Genomic DNA, 19,936 nt, shown 5'->3' with positions numbered 1-19,936 from the left:
ATTAAAAAAAATAAAATAAAATTAATTTCTTTAATTTTCAATGATGAAATCACATTCAACAATCAAACATCATTTTTTGATTGAATTAAAAAAAAACATTAAATTAATTAAAAATCGATTCCCATTAATCATATCCATCAATCAGTCCATCTTAGAAAAACCTTCAAATACATTATATATCCTTCTTTGTCAAAGACATAACTACATTAACAAATTGACATTTATGTGTTTCCATGTAGTCAAAGACATCTTCTTTAAACCTACGAAACAAGTCATCCATGATGTCTTCACCAAAATGACTGCCCAAAATAGGTTCACCAACTGCTCTAATGTCTTTTGCGATCATTGTTGCTCTTGTTGTCTTGTCCACCACCTGCTTGGTGTCGGCTTTTTTAATGTAATCGTCCCAATCCATGTTGAAAACCTCCATGTTCCGCAGCTTGAAAGATCCTTCAGCTTCTATCACGCTTTTGATTTCTTCTGTACTTGCTGCATAATATGGCAAATCGAATGATCCCAATTTTTCTTCCTCGATCAACCCCTGCATGCACCATAAAACATATTTCGAGAGGTTTAATTTTTGTGGATCCGACATGAAAGATGTTTCATTGGTATAACACATATTTAGTAGGAGTAAATCACTCTTGCCAACACACACTAGGGGTAAAGTCAGAAAATCACCAGGGGTAAAGTTAAATAATTTTGAGGGGCAGATTTTAGTTATATTTTTTATATCTTTATAATTTTTTGAAGAATTAAATGAAAATTTTAATATTTAAGGGGTGAAGTCTAATTTTAATATGTATTTAAAAGATCAAAATTGAAAATTTTCATGGGCTCCTACTACCACCTCCACAGTAGGCACCACTCCTATGCTTTGAACTTAGATGATTTTCGAAAAATTGAATACTCGATCAATAGATTACAACTTTGAGTTCGAAAAAAAAAACATTTAAGTCCTTATTGCATAATATGGCAAATAATCGGAAGATGACAATTTGTCTTCCTTAATTAAGCCTTGTATGCACCATTGTTAATGGATTATGATAAAGGGTGAGTAGATAGTATACTGGTAGTATACTTTCTTTATTTAATAAGCAGTTTTAAAAAAAAAATTAAAATGTGTTTTTTTAAAAAATATTTATTTATTTAATATTTTATTATACTCAATAAGAAGAAATTATTTTATGTATCTTTCCCACCAGAGTATTCATGGTTACTTTTTAATTATTTAATGACATTTTAGCAATTTTTTTCATTTTACTAACACATAATTTTGGTAATTTTTTTTTACTCTGAACCTCGAACCTTGAACCTTGAACCTTGAACCTTAAACTCGAACTCCAAACTTGATCCTTGAACTCTGAACATTGAACTTAGGGTTCGGGGTTCGCAGTTCGGGTTTAATGTTTAGGATTCGAGGTTATAGTTCAAGGTTCATAGTTTAGGTTCGGTTCCAAAGTTCATGGTTCGGGGTTCTGGATTTGGAGTGTTCAAGGTTTAATGTCCAGGATTTAGGGTTTAGAGAGTAAAGAAATTACTAAAATTATGTGTTAATGACATAAAAAAATTGTTGAAACATTATTAAATAATTGGACAGGGATCATGTTTGCTGTGGTGGGAAAGATCTATGAAATAATTTTTCAGTAGAAAAAGTTCATAAAATAATTTCACCCCAATAAGACACTTGTCAACCCCTAATCTTATTTATGAAATTTAAAAAACTCCACTTACGCATTAGGTGATTATCTTTTTTATGATAAGATAGACACATATTGATATGAAGTTGCTGTCAATATCAATTATGCAATTGGCTGTGTTAAGTTATTAATCGAGGTAAATGCATTAATAAAATCGTTGTTTAATCGATGCATTAGGTCATTGTCTATGGATAATTCATATACTTTCATTAAAAAGATATGACGTTGGTGTCAATATCAATATGCAACTGGTGTTATTATTTATCTAGACACAATTTGAAGAAAAAAAATAAAATAATATCAATAAAATTTAATTCATAACATATCATATTTAAATTTTCATGCAGTAAGTAGGTACGTGTTTTAGACATAATTCATGTCATATTAAAATTAACATTTAAAGTCTAAATTAACGATTAAATTAATAGAAAATTTTAATTGATACAATACTTGCGCTTTGAAGATTTATTTAAAATATTTTAAAATTTAAGATTAATTTAAAATTTAGGTCATAATTGATGATGCATAGTGAAATTAACCGAATAAATGAATAAATAAATTATAGTACCTCAGCTACCATGTCATGTAGTTTCAATCCAACAAATTCCCAAATGGTAAGGGGATCATTGCTCTTGATGCTGCCCATGGTGGTTAAAAGCATGCGACCATTGGGGACAATCTCATCGGCTCGACACCTTAGAAACAATGTGAAATCTCTTTTGAATTGATCCAAGTATGCTTCAAACACTGCACGAGGGCTTGTTTTGGCTACACAAATGTTGCCCTTGTTCAATGCTGTTCCTGCTTTGGTAACCAACTCCTTTGGTGCCTACAAAATCAATGAGTTGATTCCTAAGTATATATTATACCATATGGTTTTATATGATTTATACTGTAACAATATATTGAACTCAAGCTCATTTATATTTGTAGGATTGACTCAGACCCATTTTTTATGTTTTGAATTTATCTTAAATCTAATTCTATTTATAATTTTTATACTTAAATCTGATTGTTTAATAACTTTCATATCTATTTTACGGTTCATATTTAAGATTTGTAATTATACCACTTAACAATACTCAAATCTGATCATGAATTAAGAAAAACCCTTTTGACTCCAACTCGTTTGCCCTAAAAGTTTACATTTTTTTTTCTTTTATACTAATATTTTATTTAAACCCGACACCGACACAAACCTCGACAAAACTCGACAAGTTGAGGTTACTTTGTCATCCTTATTCTGGTGCATTTTCAGATTGATAATTAACTTCAACGATATTCCATGCCCAAGTATTTATGTATGTGTGTATGTATAATGTACCTTGGAGATCCACATAATGGCATAAGAAGAATGAACAAAGTGCAAGCTATTAGGAGGAAAAAGCCTGCCATAGAAAGACCCAGCAACTCCCGCAACGAAGCATTTGTTTATAGCAAACTTGTTGCCTTTCTCTATCTCCAATCTATCATAAAAGCTCGGCAACAAGTACTTAAAAATGGCGTTGAAATCATTACCAGGAAGATCATTCAAGAATGCTTGTAAACATGGCGGTGGATGCTTCAACCTTCGGCAAGTTTCGTCAATGGTTTCTATGATTTCAGACACCACTAAAAGAGCATTGGGTCCAGCCGAACAACCCAAATCCGCAACCTTCAAGCAATCTGCACCAGGCAGCATCGCACTGCAAAGCTCTGTTATGGTTTCTTCAAGCATTGGCTTCACCATTGATATCACTGTCCCCTGAAACCCAAGAACAAAAAGGATAAAGTGTATATATGTATCAAAGAAACTCACTAAGACCTCAGGTTCAGATCATGTGGACGTAGGAAAAACAGTGTTGGAAGAGCTTGTCTTCTGAGATCCAATAAGACTAGAAGACCGTGGAGAAGGAAGGGGCAGGCAAGGGACCCCCTCAATTAAAAATTGCTGCTTTAGACATCCTAAATTTCATAAATTCCTAAGTTAATATATAGGTAAATTATAGTTTGGCCCCAAAAAATATTAGAATTTTAATTTAGTCCTTTTGAAAACCATAAAGATATAAGCCAATACAATTATGAAATCAAATTTTTCCTCCTAATTTTTAGTATTTTTAGTTAGATTTAAATTTTTTGAGGAGGAAAAAGCTGAAAATCAAGAGGAAAAATCTAATTTATCATTCTCCTATTAGAAATTGATAAAGATGATGTGGAATCACAGTTTCATATAATTCCTTCTCTATAACTTAATCTTGATCCCCCTTAAAAAAATTCTAGCTTTGCCCCTGGTGTACTGGATAATAAGAGAGATATAAAAAATGATGAAAATAAAATATGGTCATGTCAATTCTCAATACAAGTAGTTCAATACTATTCTCCGGACCGGTACCTCAACCAATTCCCAATCCTGTCCAGTTCAAACAACATTGAGTAAAAATATTAATTTTCATTTTAGAGAGCCATAACCCTTACCAGCTCCCTTAATGCTACCCTTTGTTCGATTTGAACTTTAAATTTAATCAAAATTTAATATAACTACCAAATATCAAAGGATACAAGAAAACAATGAAAGTAAAATATGAGATTAGAGAGAAAGTAACTTGAAGAGATGAATTTTTGACATAGCTATATTTGCCGATTCCTCCATTCATGTGAAGAACTTGCTCTACCTTCATTGCTGTACTTTGAAAAAAAATGGAAAGCTAATTAAGGCTCTTAGTTAACTCCAATTTCTTTTTTTACTTTGGTTGTCTTAAGCTTACTATATTTTCATTGTATTTATAGGCACTAAGCAACATATATTTTATTGTTTCAACATCTAGTTTTGTTAAATCAAATGTTGGACCATCATTTAATGCTCACCCTTTTTTTAATATACATTTAAATTTTACATTCTACTAATATTTTAACAAATTAAATATTATTGCATTTAATCTTGATATAATATTTACAACATATTAATCAAGAATCGAAAATATTGTATTTATATATATTTTATTGGTACAACCACAATTGTAAGTACAAAAGATATAATTCAATGATTATCATTGGAATTAACTTTGCATGATCGAATTGATAATCAAAATAATATTCAAATCTCGATGAAAATGAATTTGGAAAGGACTGACGGAATTTATATCGAAATAAAATCTAAACCTAGAACTCACATGTGGTATTTAAGTATGGTGCGTGGGACTTTTCTCTATTTTTGGGTTGATTGAGCCTTAACTTTTTTATCATTAATTAATTGTTGCTATTGCAACAATGATGAATTCGTACATTCGAGTACATCTAAATGTGTTTCCCTCAATTTTAAAGGGTAGATAAAATATAATGGTAGAAATAAATGTTATATAAAAAAAAACATGATGGGAATTGAATATCAAAACTCCTATTACCTCAACCTAGAATGGAACATATAGTCAATTTAAACAAATATATTATATAAAAAATACATGTATAAAACTAAATTAATTTTATGTTAATATAAATATATTATAAGATAAATTGTATTCTATAGTAGTAAGTTGTAATATTTTAAATTTTAATCTAATTAGTGTTAGTATAAATGATGAAGATGATTTTTATGAAAATTATAGAAAAAAATAAGAGAATCTCATACCTTTGAATTCAAAATTTTTATGCAAATTCTCTAAAAAAAATTAGGTGATGACATAGTATCATGTCATCATATATTGATGGAATCTAATTTCAAAAGTAAATTGAGATAATCTCATGTTCCAAGATTAATGTGGACAAAAAAAGTTCAAGGATCAAATTGAAAAGAGTTGTCAAGTTCAGGAACTAAATGTTCCTTTTATCTTAGGACAAATTTCACCCTAAGTGTGTACATTTCATGTCAATTTCGCTTTGGTTCTTCTTCTTCTTCTTTTCCTTTTAGCAATTTCGCTCTCAACCTTTCATTTTGAGTCAATTTGTTATGATTTTTAACAGAAATGATGGCTTGGCCGTTAAAAGTTTGATTATACTAATATGACAACATGCATGATTGTCCATGTATATTTCAGCAAATTTTTGTCACATGTAATAATTTAATTCGTTGATGGAAATTTCTTTAATATAGAGACAAATTGGTAGGACTAAAAAATATTAACGAAATTATGAAAGTTTAGATACCACTTTAATAAAAAAAAGTTTAGGTGCTTAAATGAAAAAACATTTTAGTTTGAGGGTCAATTTTTAATTTAAGCCAAAAATATATAAAAAGATATTTTTTTATTAAAAAAAAAGTATCGCTTGGTTGATGAAATACAAATGTATTACCACACCAACTCCATCACACTTTTAACAATCTAACAACCATTTCCATTTAAATCACGACAAGTTGTTTCAAAATAAAAGATGAGACGTGGCGAAATTACTTTAAAATAGAAAGAGTTAAGATCAAGTTAACACAACGTATAAAATTTGAGAGCTAAATTTTTCATGAAAACACGTGGGAGTAAATTTTTTTTTTTGAATTTTTTTTATAATTTTTAAATTATTTGTTGACATGTTATATAAAATAAAATAATATCCTGTTAATAAAGAAATGCAAATGGACAACCACACATTTCGATTAAAATCACAATAATTTGACTCTCAATGAAAGACGATAGCTAAATTGCTTCAAAAAAAATTATGATCAAATTGACAAAACGTATATTTATTGAGGAGTAATTTTGTCATTATGTTAAAGGAAAATTTTTTTAGTCTTTCTTAAAAATTAAAATAATCAATTTAAATCTTTTTAATATTTCGTTAAATAAAAAATTTACATATTTAACCCTTAAAAGAATTAATAATTTAATTAAGAAAATTAACAAAATTTTGATGTAACTGTGTGTGCAATGATAGATAAAATGATAGGGCAGACATACACACCAATTTTTTTTAGTATCTAATTTTTTTAATTTTTTTGAACAATTTCATTATAGGTTTTGATCATATATGTTCTTTTTAACACAATACTTAGAACTACTCATAACTCATAAATAGAAGGATAATACGCTTCAGTGCATTCGAACTCACATCCTCCTGCATTGACAACAATTAAAATATTTGAATCTTACTTATGGAATTTTTTTTAATAAACATTGTTTTAGTCATTATATATTCATTAAATAAAAGCAATCTGGTACTTTTTGAAAGGTTAATGATCAAATTTAGCTAAAAAAGTAATAGCAAATTAACAAAAAATGTAAATATTGAGCGTAAAATTTATCATTATACCTAGAAATTAAACCATTTTCACTAAAATCAATTACATTTTATTGTAGATGGAATCAAATATTCTTTAAAAAAGCTTACTTCAAGGAGAGAATTTCGTATTTAAACTTTGTATATGACATTTTTAAGAAAACAATCACGAACCCTAAAATAATCACGAAACCTAAAATAATTCATCTTAATGAATCATAAAACAAATATAAAGAAAATTCCATCGACCCTCTTTCAATTCTCCAAATAAATTAAATTTGTTTGTGCATGTTCTAGGGGACCTTTCCCATTTATTTTATGAACACAAGTTGCATGTGATTACATTTTTATAAGTCCTATATGTATGTCAAAGTGTTCACATACATTCTTCAAAATAATAACACCAACATCAAATATTATTAAAAATACCATCACATGGACCGTCATTAGTGAAACCCTAAATACACCTTGGGTTTAATTTAATTTAAATATACATGGATTTCATCACTACCCTTATGTCACATATAGTTGGACATAGTGTATAAAGATAGCTACAAAATCTTATTTAAATGTACTTCCATTAGTTTTTCAAACTTAATAAAGTTTGCATGAATAAATAATTTAATTAATTTTAACTCTAGAATGCTAATTATTTGATGGATAAACTATTAAAATAGTCACTTTTGTTTGCTTTAAGTTACATTCTAGTCATTTATGCTTAAAATGTTGCATTTTAGTTACTTAAGTTATTGTGTTATAACATTTTAGTCACTAAGCTATTAATTACCGTTAAAAATGTAACGGTAAGCTGATATGGCAAATTGAATCATCAAAACAAAAATTTTAGGTTAAATTCTACAATTGGTCCCTATATTTTTTCATTTTGAACAATTTAATTTTTTTCTTTTATGTTCTTTTAACTTTTTTTTTTTACTTTCCATTCTCTTCTGCTACTCCCTCTGTTTTCCTCCCTTCTTTATTTCTTTTAACATATTTTTTCTATGTTTTCTATTTGTTAAACTAGCCCACAAGCTTGCCTCACTCGAAAAAAATAAATTGTTCAAAAAAAATAAAAGCATAGGAACCAGTTTTAACAAATGGAAAATATAGAAAAACTACGTTAAAAGAAATGGAAAAGAGAAGAAAACAAAAGAAGAAGCAGAAGAGAATGAATTTTTAAAAAAAATAATAGCAAAACAAATTGCTCGAAAGGAAAAAAATATGAGAATTAACGTGCCACGTCAACTTATACTGTTACACTATTAGCAACAATAAACAGTTTAGTGACTAAAATGTTACAACGTGATAACGTAAGTAACTAAAACATAACATATCAAACATAAATGACTAAAATGTAATTGAAGTAAACAAAAGTGACTATTTTAATAGTTTACCCTTATTTGATTTAAGGTTTAATATACCACATTATTATATGATTTCAACAACCTACATTTTGTCTATGACTAACTGACCTTAATTAATTATGTACTTAGTTTTTCAATCTGTTGTACTCAAATGATTCGATACATATACATATACAATCATATTCCATTGCTTGTGATTGATTATATTTAATACCATCATCCTTGTTTATCAAGGGAAATATATTGAGGGTTATAATCTCATGTATCTCGTGAATTTATGGAAATAATATATAAAAAATTTTCATAATAAATACGTTAAAATATATTATAGGATGTTGTACTTTTTATAAATTTAGAATTTAGTCCTTATATTTTTATTTTTAAAATTTTAGTTATTCAACTTTTCAGATTTCAAAGTTTAGGTCCAATTGTTAATATTTTTTTTTGTTAAATTTGTTGGTGTGACATTTTGAATAATAATAATAATAACTCACTTGGTGGCAAAATATTAAAAAATATCATTGTTATGAATCTGAATTTAATAAAATAATTTAAATAGTATTAACAATTGAACCTAAATTCCTAAAAATAAAAGTAAATGAACTAAATTCTAAATTACCAAAGAGTATAGGGAGTTATAGCATATTTTAATTACCTAATAAATAAATAGGTATTTGTTGAAGTGAGGTCGACTCCATTAAGAGGGTTTTATCTCCAAACTCTGAGTTTTTGAAGAGACAATGGATTCATAGAGTGAAAACATCTTGTCGGGTGCATAGGAACACAAACCATGCACAACGTTGGATTCAAATCCATACCCTATAACTTATAAAGCATTTTTTAACGAGAATGCTACCACTTGTGTTAGCTTTTGTTGAGGGAAGGCTGGCTCTTGAGGAACACACTTTGTAGACTTATTTGGACAAAGTCAGCCTCTCCTCAACTAGCTAAAGTGGTAACATTCTCACTAGTCCGTTGAATTCTAGTTGATGATACTTCATGGACTTCTCTCAAAGAAGTCTACCTCTCTTAAAAATATATTGTTTAATATGTTAATTAAATAAATTTTACAATTTATTATTTAATTTCAATTAAATTTATATTTTATTTTTTTGCTATAACTAATGTATTCTCGATGTTAAAGGCTTAACCAGACCATCATTATTTCAACCAAGCCTATTTTTTAGTGAAGTAGCAGCAAATGATGCCAAGGTGGCTGAGATTGGTGCGGTGAAGGTTGCTCTAGAAGTTTTTTTAGCTATGAATTGGAAGATTAATGATTCTTTATTTATTGAAATAGGTTCATTGGTGGTGTTTTCGTGGTGTGTTAACAAGGTTATGAGACATTGGGCCCTTCAAGCAATTTTTGCAGATATTGAAAATGATATGTTAAAAGCTGGAACTGTCGTTTTCTCATTGGTGGATAAGAATGGTAACGAAATGGTTTTCTCCTTGGTGATGGCAGGTGTTAATCGGGCACAAAAGTTTAAAGCTTGGTGGTGAATATTTGTTTTGTTGTATTGCAGGGTTTTTTTTAGATGGACTGTGTTCTAAGATTGTTTGCTATAATTTTGAATTTTGGTTGCTGCTCTATCCGTCTCTGACGACAGTGCAGTTTGAATAAAGCAAAAAAAAAAAAACTTACAATATGGATAAATTGGATTTGATATTTAATTAAAAAAAAAAAGAAATAATCCTCTAAGTATGAGCAAAATTTGATTCGAATTGAAAAAATAAAAATAAAATTCGAATTTTTAGTTAATCGAATTGAGTTATTCAAATTATTCGAGTCAACTAGAATAACTTGAGTCAAGTTTCAAGTCGAGTTGAATTTCACAATTTGAATAACTCGAATAATTTGAATAACATATTGATGTAAATATCCTTTTGGTCACTATCAACTTTGAAAATAAGTAAAGTGGTTTCTCTCAACAAAAATTACAAAAAAAATTCAAAATAGTTTTCAAAAATTCAAAATAATTATAAAAATTCCAAAATTTATATTTTTAAAAAATTATAAAATTCTAAAATATATATTTAAAAAAGTTAATATTTAAAAAAAATTCCCAAAAAAATTTTAAAATAATAATTTTGGGACCTAACTAATGATTCAAAATTATCATACTCAAGTATCTTCTTTTTTTTTTTTGCTTTGTAAAAAATTTTCAAATATATATGGTTTCAAATTTATGTGCTCTAACATAAAATTAGTCATATTGTAACAATATTTTTATTTCATGTTTTTTATTTTTTTAAATTTAACTCAAATAATTTTACATGATTTGACTCAAATTTCATTTCACTCTACTTGATTCGAAAAACTTTCAAATTGAGTTAGGATTATAAAATAGGACTCGTTAACTCGATTAACTCGAAATTTTTTCACTCAATTCGATTGAACACTCACTCCTATAGTCCTCCTAAATTTTATTGACATAATTTTTTTGACTCATTATATCCAAGTTGTCCATGCGGTTAAGGGTGACTTGGAGGCCATGGAGGTTCAGTATGATAAGGAAGATCTAGAGTTGATTCTACTTTGTTCGTTGCCCCCGTCTTATTCAACCTTTAGAGACACGATTTTATATAGCCGTGAGTCTCTCACAGCTGATGAGGTTTATGATTTTTTAACCTCGTATGATAGGGTGAAACATCTTGTGGTTAAACTCGACTCTCAGGGAGAGGGTCTCATTGTTCATGGGAGACAAGATCGGAATGCTGATGATGATCGTGGTAGGACACATGAACGAAATCCTCGTGGTAAATCTAAGGGTAGATCGAAGTCTTCAAACAGAGGTAAAACTTGTAACTTTTGCAAGAAGAAAGGGCACATTAAATCTGAGTGCTATAAGCTACAAAATAGAATTAAAAGGGAGGCTGCAAACCAAAAGGGAAAACAACCAGAAAATTTTTGTGAAGCTGATGTTGTAGAAGACTACAGCGATGGTGAACTTCTAGTCGCTTCTGTCAATGATTCTAAAGTAAGCGAGGAGTGGATACTTGATTCAGGCTGTACCTTCCACATGAGTCCCAATCGGGATTGGTTTACAACTTACGAAACAGTGTCTAAAAGTGTTGTTTTGATGGGAAATAATGCTTCGTGTAAAATCACTGGTGTTGGAACAATTAAAGTTAAGATGTTTGATGGAGTTATCAGAACACTTAGTGACGTACGGCATGTTCCAGAATTGAAAAGAAATTAAATTTCGTTGAGTACTCTTGATTCAAAAGGGTATAGATACACAGCTGAAAGTGGGGTTTTAAAAATTTTCAAAGGGTCCCTTGTTGTAATGAAAGGGCAGAGAAAGATTGTTAAGTTATATGTTTTGTAGGGTTCTACTGTTACTGGTGATGCAGTTGTCGCTTCCTCTTCCTTTTCAGATGATGATATTCCTAAACTTTAGCATATGCACCTAGGGCATATGAATGAGAATGGTATAGCAGAATTGAGCAAAAGAGGACTTCTTGATGGTCAAGGAATTTGCAAACTGAATTTCTGTGAGCACTGTGTTTTTGGGAAGCAAAAGAGAGTTCGATTCACTAGAGGAATCCATAACATGAAGGGAACGTTGGAGTATATTCATTCTGATCTGTGGGGGCCATCCAGAGTACCTTCGAGAGGTGGAACTAATTATATGCTAACCTTTATTGATGATTTTTCCAGAAAAGTTTGAGCGTTCTTCCTGAAGCAGAAAAGCGATGTGTTTTTCGCATTCAAGTCTTGGAAAATTATGATTGAAAAACAGACGGGAAAACAAATAAAACACCTCCACACAGACAATGGCTTAGAGTTCTGTTCTGATGAGTTTAATAGGTTGTGCAAGTCAGAAGGGATCATGAGACACTTGATAGTTCGTCATACTCCACAAAAAAACGGCGTTACAGAATGAATGAACAGAACGATTGTGGAGAAGGTTTGATGTATGTTGTCAAATGCCAACTTACTGAAGTCATTTTGGGCAGAAGCAGCCTCTACTGCATGTTTTTTGATTAACCGATCTCCATCCTTTGCCATTGAGAAAAAGACTCCACAAGAGGTATGGTCTGGTAATCCTGCTAATTATTCTGGTTTAAAGATTTTTGGGTATCCTGCGTATGCTCATGTTGATACTGGAAAATTGGAACCGAGATCCATTAAATGCGTTTTTCTTGGTTATAAAGCTGGTGTAAAAAGTTATAAGTTATGGTGTCCTGAAAATAGAAAAGTTGTGATTAGCAGAGATGTTATTTTTTATGAAACTACTATGCTATCTAACTTATCTCTTAAAGACTCTTCCAATAAAGAAAATCAAAAGCAGGTGGAGCATCAGATTAATGCAGAGTCAGCTCCTAAAGCCAGAACCAAAATTGAGAATAAAGTTGCTTCTTCACCACAATACTCTATCGCCAAAAATAGAACTAGAAGAGAAATTAAACCTCCAAAGAAGTATGCCGAGGCTGATCTAGTTGCTTATGCTTTAAATGTGGCTGAAGATATAGATGCGAATCAAGAGCCATCTAATTATTCTGAGGCGGTTAGCTGTGAAGACTCAGAAAAGTGGATGTTTGCTATGCATGAAGAGATGGAATCACTCCACAAAAACAGAATATGGGACCTTGTGAAACTTCCTAAAGGTAAAAAGGCTGTTCGTTGTAAATGAGTGTTTAAAAAAAAAGAAGGGACTCCAGGAGTTAAAGAACCCAGATATAAAGCAAGGCTTGTTGCAAAGGGTTACAGTCAAATTCCAGGAGTGGTCTTCATAGATGTGTTCTCTCCAATTGTTAAGCATAGTTCGATTTGAGCTTTGCTTGGTATTGTGGCCATGCATGATTTGGAGCTTGAGCAGTTAGATGTAAAAACTGTATTTCTGCATGGAGAACTTGAGGAGGATATTTACATGCAACAACTAGAGGGTTTTATAGTCTCAGAAAAAGAGGACTATGTTTGCTTGCTAAGAAAGTTCCTTTACGGTTTGAAATAGTCACCAAGACAGTAGTACAAGAGCAAAAGATAAAGAAGAGATAAGAAAGGTCAAAGCCCAACTAAGTGAAGAATTTGAGATGAAAGATTTAGGACCAACAAAGAAGATACTTGGTATGGAGATTCTCAGAGATAGAAAAGCAAGTAAATTATACCTAAGTCAGAAGGGGTACAATGAGAAAGTTATTTGCAGGTTCAATATGCAGAATGCTAAGCCTGTTAGTACTCCTTTAGCAGCCCATTTCAGACTTTCATCAGTTTTGTCTCCACAATCAAATGATGAGATTGAGTACATGTCACATGTTCCATACTCTAGTGCAGTGGGATCTCTCATGTATGCTATGGTTTGTTCACATCCAGATTTATCATATGCAGTCAGTGCAGTTAACAGATACATGGCGAATCCCGGTAAAGAACATTGGAAAGTAGTTCAGTGGATTTTAAGATACTTACGAGGCACTACTGATGTTTGCTTATAGTTTGGAAGAACTAAAGATGGAGTCATAGGGTATGTTGATGCTGATTTTGCTGGAGACCTTGATAGAAGATCTCTCATAGGTTACGTCTTTACAATCGGAGGTTGTGCAATTAGTTGGAAAGCCACTTTGCAAACTACAGTCGCTTTGTCTACCACTGAAGCTGAGTACATGGCGATTACTGAGGCTTGTACAGGGGCTATTTGGTTGAAGGGACTATTTAGTGAACTCAATGAAGACCTTCAAATCAGTACAGTATTTTGTGACAGTCAGAGTGCCATCTTCTTTACAAAAGATCAAATGTTTCATGAGAGAACAAAACACATTGATGTTCGGTATCATTTTGTTCGTGATATTATTGCTCGTGGTGATATTGTTGTGAGCAAAATTAGTACTCATGAAAATCCTGCAGATATGATGACTAAGTCACTTCGTATAACCAAGTTTGGCATTGCTTAGACTTGGTTGGTATTCATTGTTGAAGTTAAACCCTTAAGGGGTTTTATGGAAGAGGTGGAGAACTTGTTCATTGAAAGTTCGCGATGAAGAACTTGTTCATTGAGAATTTGTGTCAAGGTAGAGATTGTTAAAATTAAGTGACTTGAATTCTTATTTAAATAAAATACAATGGAAAATAAAATAAAAGTAAAATCCATATAAAACTAGACTTCTTTTATTTTATTTTAGAATAAGGTTTTTTAAACCTTATTAACTCCATCTATTTTATATTAATTAGGATAAGGTGTTTCAATCCTACTAGAATATGGCTTTACAAGCCTATAAATAAACATAGTCTATTCCTCTTGTATTGATTAAAATTTTCGACATAGTGAATTTTCTTCTCTTCTGCCGTGGTTTTTTCCCGAAAGGGTTTCCACGTAAAATTTGTGTGTTCTTTATTTTATTTTATTTTTCACAGCTAAAATTGAATTATAGATTCTTAAGGTCAAATTACAATTTTACCATTATATTAACTTAAAATTTTATAATTTTTAGATGGACCAAACTATAAGTTCATCATTTTTGGAGAGCCAAAACCCTTACTTGCCCCCCGCCACCCCCTCTCTTATGACGCAACCTTTCCGTGTGATAAGGACATATGTATTTACAATTTCATCCATATATTTTAAATATGATCTGTCATATCTAAATTTATATTTAACACCTAAATTAATAGCTAGGTTGTAGAATTAACAAAAGATTTTAACAACCAAAGTTTTTTGTCATGTTGTGGTATTAGATACTTTTTCTTTATTTTCTTCGACCCTAAAAATAAAAAATAAACAAATAAAAAGGCTTAATCAATCTTATAAAAATTAGTTTGGTGGTTGAATTGAATTGGTTAGACCATTAATTCTCAACCCAATCAGTTCAAATTAAATATAAAAAACAAAAATAAAAAAATAGAAAAATATTAAGAAATTATAAATCAATTCAATCGATTTAACCATCAATTTTTTGTCTCAATTTCTAATTTTTTATTATCAGTTCACAACAATTTACTCTACATCTAATTTTATGCTACCAAATGATTTACCTATTCTCGATCCAACCAATTTACTACCTCTTTCTTTCCCAAGTGCTATCATTTCATATTTAAACTAACTAACCAAAACACTTTTTTTTTCTTTCTCAACAACTAAGTTTAACAACCCAATTTGTGTTTAAGATATAATGTTAATAATGATAAAATAATACAACAATCGAGTTCTTCACAGACACCTGTTTGACATAAATTCAAACTATGCTACTCTTATTCTTCACCCCGATATTGTATAAAAAATGTAAAAACTCAAGATTAAATATAATATGAAAAACAAAATATTAAACTTACCTTTGAAATTTGAAGAAAATTATAACAAAAAAAACTTTCTTTTTTAAGTAATCCCCTTGCCTGATCGACCTCGCCACCTCTCACCACCACTTTTTTCGGCCCCACCTTACCAACACCCTCCATTCTTTTGTCCCTTCTTTTTCTTTTGAATGGGTGTTGCCAGTTGTTTCCTCTCCTTCTAATGTTGCGGCCTTCATCGGCCAGCCCCTCAAATGAGCCTTTTAAAGTTCAAAATTTAAGGTTGAAGTTTCGATTAGTGGTGTAGGTTTGGACCAAGAATCTCTACGTGACAGTGGGTTATTTAGATCATGAGGTCAAGATCTTTATCTCTAGGCTTGATTCTTCTCTCACTCGTTTACATCACTGATCTTTGCTTCTAATTAAGGTGAATATGTACTTTTATATCATAACTGTGCTCGTGACGCTCCTTGTGTTTCCTCTCTGTGTGTGATCAACATGTATGCAGATGGTATGGTTGGCTTCGACTCTAGGATTCGAGTCCTGGTCTATTCAACCTCCGAACTTTTTCTCTAGTAGTGGGCCTATGAACTGATACCAGTAGTGTTGATTTTTTTGTGAACTCCACTTTTTATGAAGCTTGTTATATATAAAAAAAAAATTCCCATAGATGTAAGCCAACAGAAAGCTGAAACTTGTCTGCATGTTGCTCAGATTCTAATTCTCCAAGTTGGGGGAGACAACAATATGGTTGTTATCCAAATCCCATAAACTAAAAATTGAAAAGGAAAAAAAAAACATTGTTGGGACTTCGAATTTATGCCTAAACCCAACACTCGAGTGAGTTAAACCCAGCTGTCTACCTTTGTTTCTTTCTTCTTTTACATCCTCAAATTGTTACTTTTATTTTAAATTAGCCCCTAAACTTTAAAATATTCTAATTATATATCTAAATTATCCAGGTTATATCAATTAAGTTATTTCATTACTACAATCATTAAAATTAATATAGTAAAAGTAAAATGATACATCATATTTTATGGTGTAATTTAAAATGAAAATTTTAAAGAAAAATTAATATAATAAAAGTAGATGTAGTAAAATTATTGGTTTTTGAGGTTTTCGAAGCTATTACGCTTTATCGCTCACAATCTTTTTTTTTCAGTTTTACTATAATTTTTAGTTTTTACTATTAAAACTTATGTGGTAATGTTTTACTTTTCTTTAATTTTTTTTTACTTTTAAATTATATCACCTAAAATTTGACATGTCATTTATAGTTAAATTAACAATTTTAATAATGAAAGGACCTAATTGATATAACTTTAATAATTTAGGGATGTAATTAAAATATTATTAAAATTTGAAAATCAATTTAAAATATGGATTATAGTTTGGGGTGTTTAATATAATTAACTCTTTTTTCAATTTTTTCCTAAAAAGGGGTTGCAATTTCGAGTTGTAAATTTGGGTTTCAATTAATTTTAATTCAATTCGATTTGATCATAAACAATCAATAATCGAAATCTAAAATCATTTGAATAAATAATTCGAAATTATCTAAGTCTGAAGTAACCCAAACTCTAAATCATCTCATTCTATCCCATAATTATTTTATTTTAAAAATTTTAAACAGTAAATAAAAACAGCTCATATATGAAATCGAATTAAATCAAATTCTTGTGACAAATTTTAAAAAACTTATTTTGTTATGATCTAAATTAACTCCCCAATTTACATAGAAAGGTCATGAGGCATCACTACTACTTACTTAAGATTCCATTTTCTGTATTGGGAAAAGGATACAATTTTCAAAGAACAAAAATTTGGAATACATTCCCAAACCATGATGACATTATCAGCATATACTAAGACTTTTTAGTGGGTAACACAGTTGTAAAATTATTCTTATCTTCAAAAAATCTCGTTTTCACCCCAAATATCTTCCATCTAAAAAATATAATACTATATTAATAGTAGAATTTAATAAAATACAATGACTAAATTCACAATTTACGCAAAGTACAGAGATTAATAGAAAATTTTGACTTTTTTTAACTTGCAACTATAATTACAATCACAAAGAATACATATTTGAATCAACTATAACCAACATCAAGCGTTACAAACCACAATTATACTAATAGTATGAATATATTTGGAGTAAAATTAGAATAGTTTTGGATATGGTAAACTACATTTAAGGTCATTAAACTATTAGTAAATTTACGTTTTAATCACTCAACTTCAAAAAATTACAAAATGACTATTGAAGTATTCAAAAATTTGCATTTAGGTCATTGAACTTTTAAAAAGTTTTTATTTAAGTCATTTGGGTTATTATTTAGAAAAAAATTCAGCTAGCGAGCTTTAATCATACCTTAGATCCAAGTCAATCTTACGATCAATGTTGGAGATCGAAAAAAAAATTGTTTAAATTTTTATTTGTAAATTCATGATGTTCAAAGTTATTTAATGAAAAAAATTAATTATAAAAGACAAATAAAATGAGAGTTATTTTAGTCAAAGTAGAAAATCATATGTTGATTAAACCATGTACATATGAACATACAAAATCATACAAATTTATGAGAAAAAAGAACTTTTACTTTTTTATTCACTCTAAATCTTTCCAAGTCACCGAGTACTCTTCTTCCCTTAGTAGCTTCTTTTGCCTAGCAATGAAAGCCTCAACCGTGTTCCGAAACTGCTCGTTACTCATTCCGTCTTCGGCACATGATCTCATCGTCGATTTCTCTTCCGAACCGCAGCATTTAACGTACTTTTCGGACCCCAACCTCCGAAGCTGGCTGCAATGTTTATCGCTTTTCGTCTTCTTCATATTCTCCGATTGCGTCCTACGTAAATTCTTTGGACCATGCACGTCGAGACGAACTATCCTTTTCTCTTCGGCCACCACTACCCTTTTCTTCTCGGTTACGTACGGATGGGTCGCGTGGCTTTTCTCGACAAACTTTTCGTAAAGGTCGGTTTTCGTCGAATCGTGAGACGAAAACTTTCCGGCTTTTACGAAGAGAGTGATGATGATGATGTTCCCGACAACGAAAACGAAACGAGGACTCACGAGAGTGACCGATAACCCACGGAAATACTCGCCTGAGTTTTTGACGGCGACCGGGAGATGAGTTGTTGTAAACCGGGAGATCACCACGAGAAGAACAAAAACCTCGACGAATCTCAGCAAATTTGCTGTGTTGTATAACTGACGATGCTTCAACATCGCATTTTTCTTCTCCGATTTAATATCAAATGCATCCATAATTTACGGTAAAAAAGCAAATAAATCGATGGAAAAAACTGGGTTTTCTTTGAATTTTCTGGGTTTACAACAAAAGAGAAGTGAGGATATATGGATTATAAGATTTTAATCTGCTGTTTTGTTCGATGGCTTAGGAATATTAAGGGTACTTGCTTGAAATGTGAAGGGAGTGTTATAAATAGAATTGAGGATAAAAGGAATATCAACTTTTTTATTTTAATGTTTTTTATATTCCTTTTTTTAAAAAAGAAAAACTTTATATTCCTTCAATTTAATATTTCTTTGAAAATTATGTTAGTTTTATTTTTTATTTTATTTTTACTTAATTTAGATAATTTTATATAGATCTAACTTTAGAATAAATCTGAAAAATATCTCTTCGAATATCTCAATTTTACCGTCAAACACAATTGTCACGTAAGATTATTTTTTTATATATATAATTACACCAAATATATACATACAATTTTGAAATTTATTTATTAAGTTAAATATTTATCTTTTACTTTGATACAGACTTAATTCACAATTTTCTCTATGTTAAAGGACGTTACAAAAAATTGTAAGACAATTTTAGCCAAAGAAAGAGCATCACATGACAATTAATCTTATTTAAAATAAAAATATTAAATTTAAATTAAACAATTAGAAAATTATAAATCAAATGTTTAAATATTAAAAATACTTTTCACTTTGACCAATTGTTGACTAGCATTGATCGATTGTTGACCTCCATTAACTGGCCATATGGCTCTATTAGAACATGTCATGTATCTTTTTTTTATTTTTCAGTATTATATATTATATTGATTAAAAATGTAAAAAAAATTATAAATTTATAAAATATATTTTAAAAATTCATTGAAAAATGTTATAAAAATAAAAAAATAATTTTAAACCTTTTCTTAAATTATAGTTTTTTTATATTTTTTAATAATATTATTAATTTCAACTAATTTCTTTTTTATGTTTTTTTTCTAGATTATATATGTTTCTGAATTTTCATATATATTTTTATATTTTTTAATATGTATATACATTTAATAAAAGAAAATATTTATTTTTTTCCGAAAAACTACACATAACACTTTGTGATTGGTTATGAGAATTTTTTTTAACATTTATTAAAAATTGGACTAAAAAATATAATAGAAGAATATTTGAAGTACCGAATTGAAAGTTT

General features: G+C 29.7%; 2 protein-coding genes across 2 annotated transcripts; both read right to left on the bottom strand.

Annotated features, from left to right (window-relative positions):
- Positions 1-11: 11 nt before the first annotated feature.
- LOC107927888 (probable jasmonic acid carboxyl methyltransferase 2) lies at positions 12-3,694 on the bottom strand. Its single transcript, XM_041102703.1, has 3 exons — positions 3,025-3,694; positions 2,269-2,529; positions 12-541 (listed from the first exon to the last, which is right to left on the bottom strand). The coding sequence occupies exons 1-3, from the start codon at positions 3,427-3,429 to the stop codon at positions 173-175; spliced, it is 1,035 nt and encodes a 344-aa protein (XP_040958637.1). The 5' UTR covers positions 3,430-3,694; the 3' UTR covers positions 12-172.
- A 14,396-nt stretch (positions 3,695-18,090) lies between these two features.
- Positions 18,091-18,753, bottom strand: LOC107927858 (uncharacterized). The gene has a single exon (XM_016858984.2). The coding sequence runs from the start codon at positions 18,751-18,753 to the stop codon at positions 18,091-18,093; it is 663 nt and encodes a 220-aa protein (XP_016714473.2).
- Positions 18,754-19,936: the final 1,183 nt, after the last annotated feature.

The sequence above is a fragment of the Gossypium hirsutum genome, chromosome A03, assembly GCF_007990345.1.
Source record: "Gossypium hirsutum isolate 1008001.06 chromosome A03, Gossypium_hirsutum_v2.1, whole genome shotgun sequence".
Lineage (NCBI taxonomy): Eukaryota > Viridiplantae > Streptophyta > Magnoliopsida > Malvales > Malvaceae > Gossypium > Gossypium hirsutum.
Note: the sequence above shows the minus strand (reverse complement) of the source record. Positions and strands in the feature narration are given on the sequence as shown.

Bases quoted from the DNA above. Each gene is read 5' to 3' on its own strand.
- LOC107927858 (XM_016858984.2), bottom strand. From the start codon at position 18,753: ATGGATGCATTTGATATTAAATCGGAGAAGAAAAATGCGATGTTGAAG.
- LOC107927888 (XM_041102703.1), bottom strand. From the start codon at position 3,429: ATGGTGAAGCCAATGCTTGAAGAAACCATAACAGAGCTTTGCAGTGCG. The intron at 2,530-3,024 runs GTACATTATACA...TTGATTTTGTAG, and splicing joins CCATTATGTGGATCTCCAAG to GCACCAAAGGAGTTGGTTAC. The intron at 542-2,268 runs GTACTATAATTT...TGGTGCATGCAG, and splicing joins TACATGACATGGTAGCTGAG to GGGTTGATCGAGGAAGAAAA.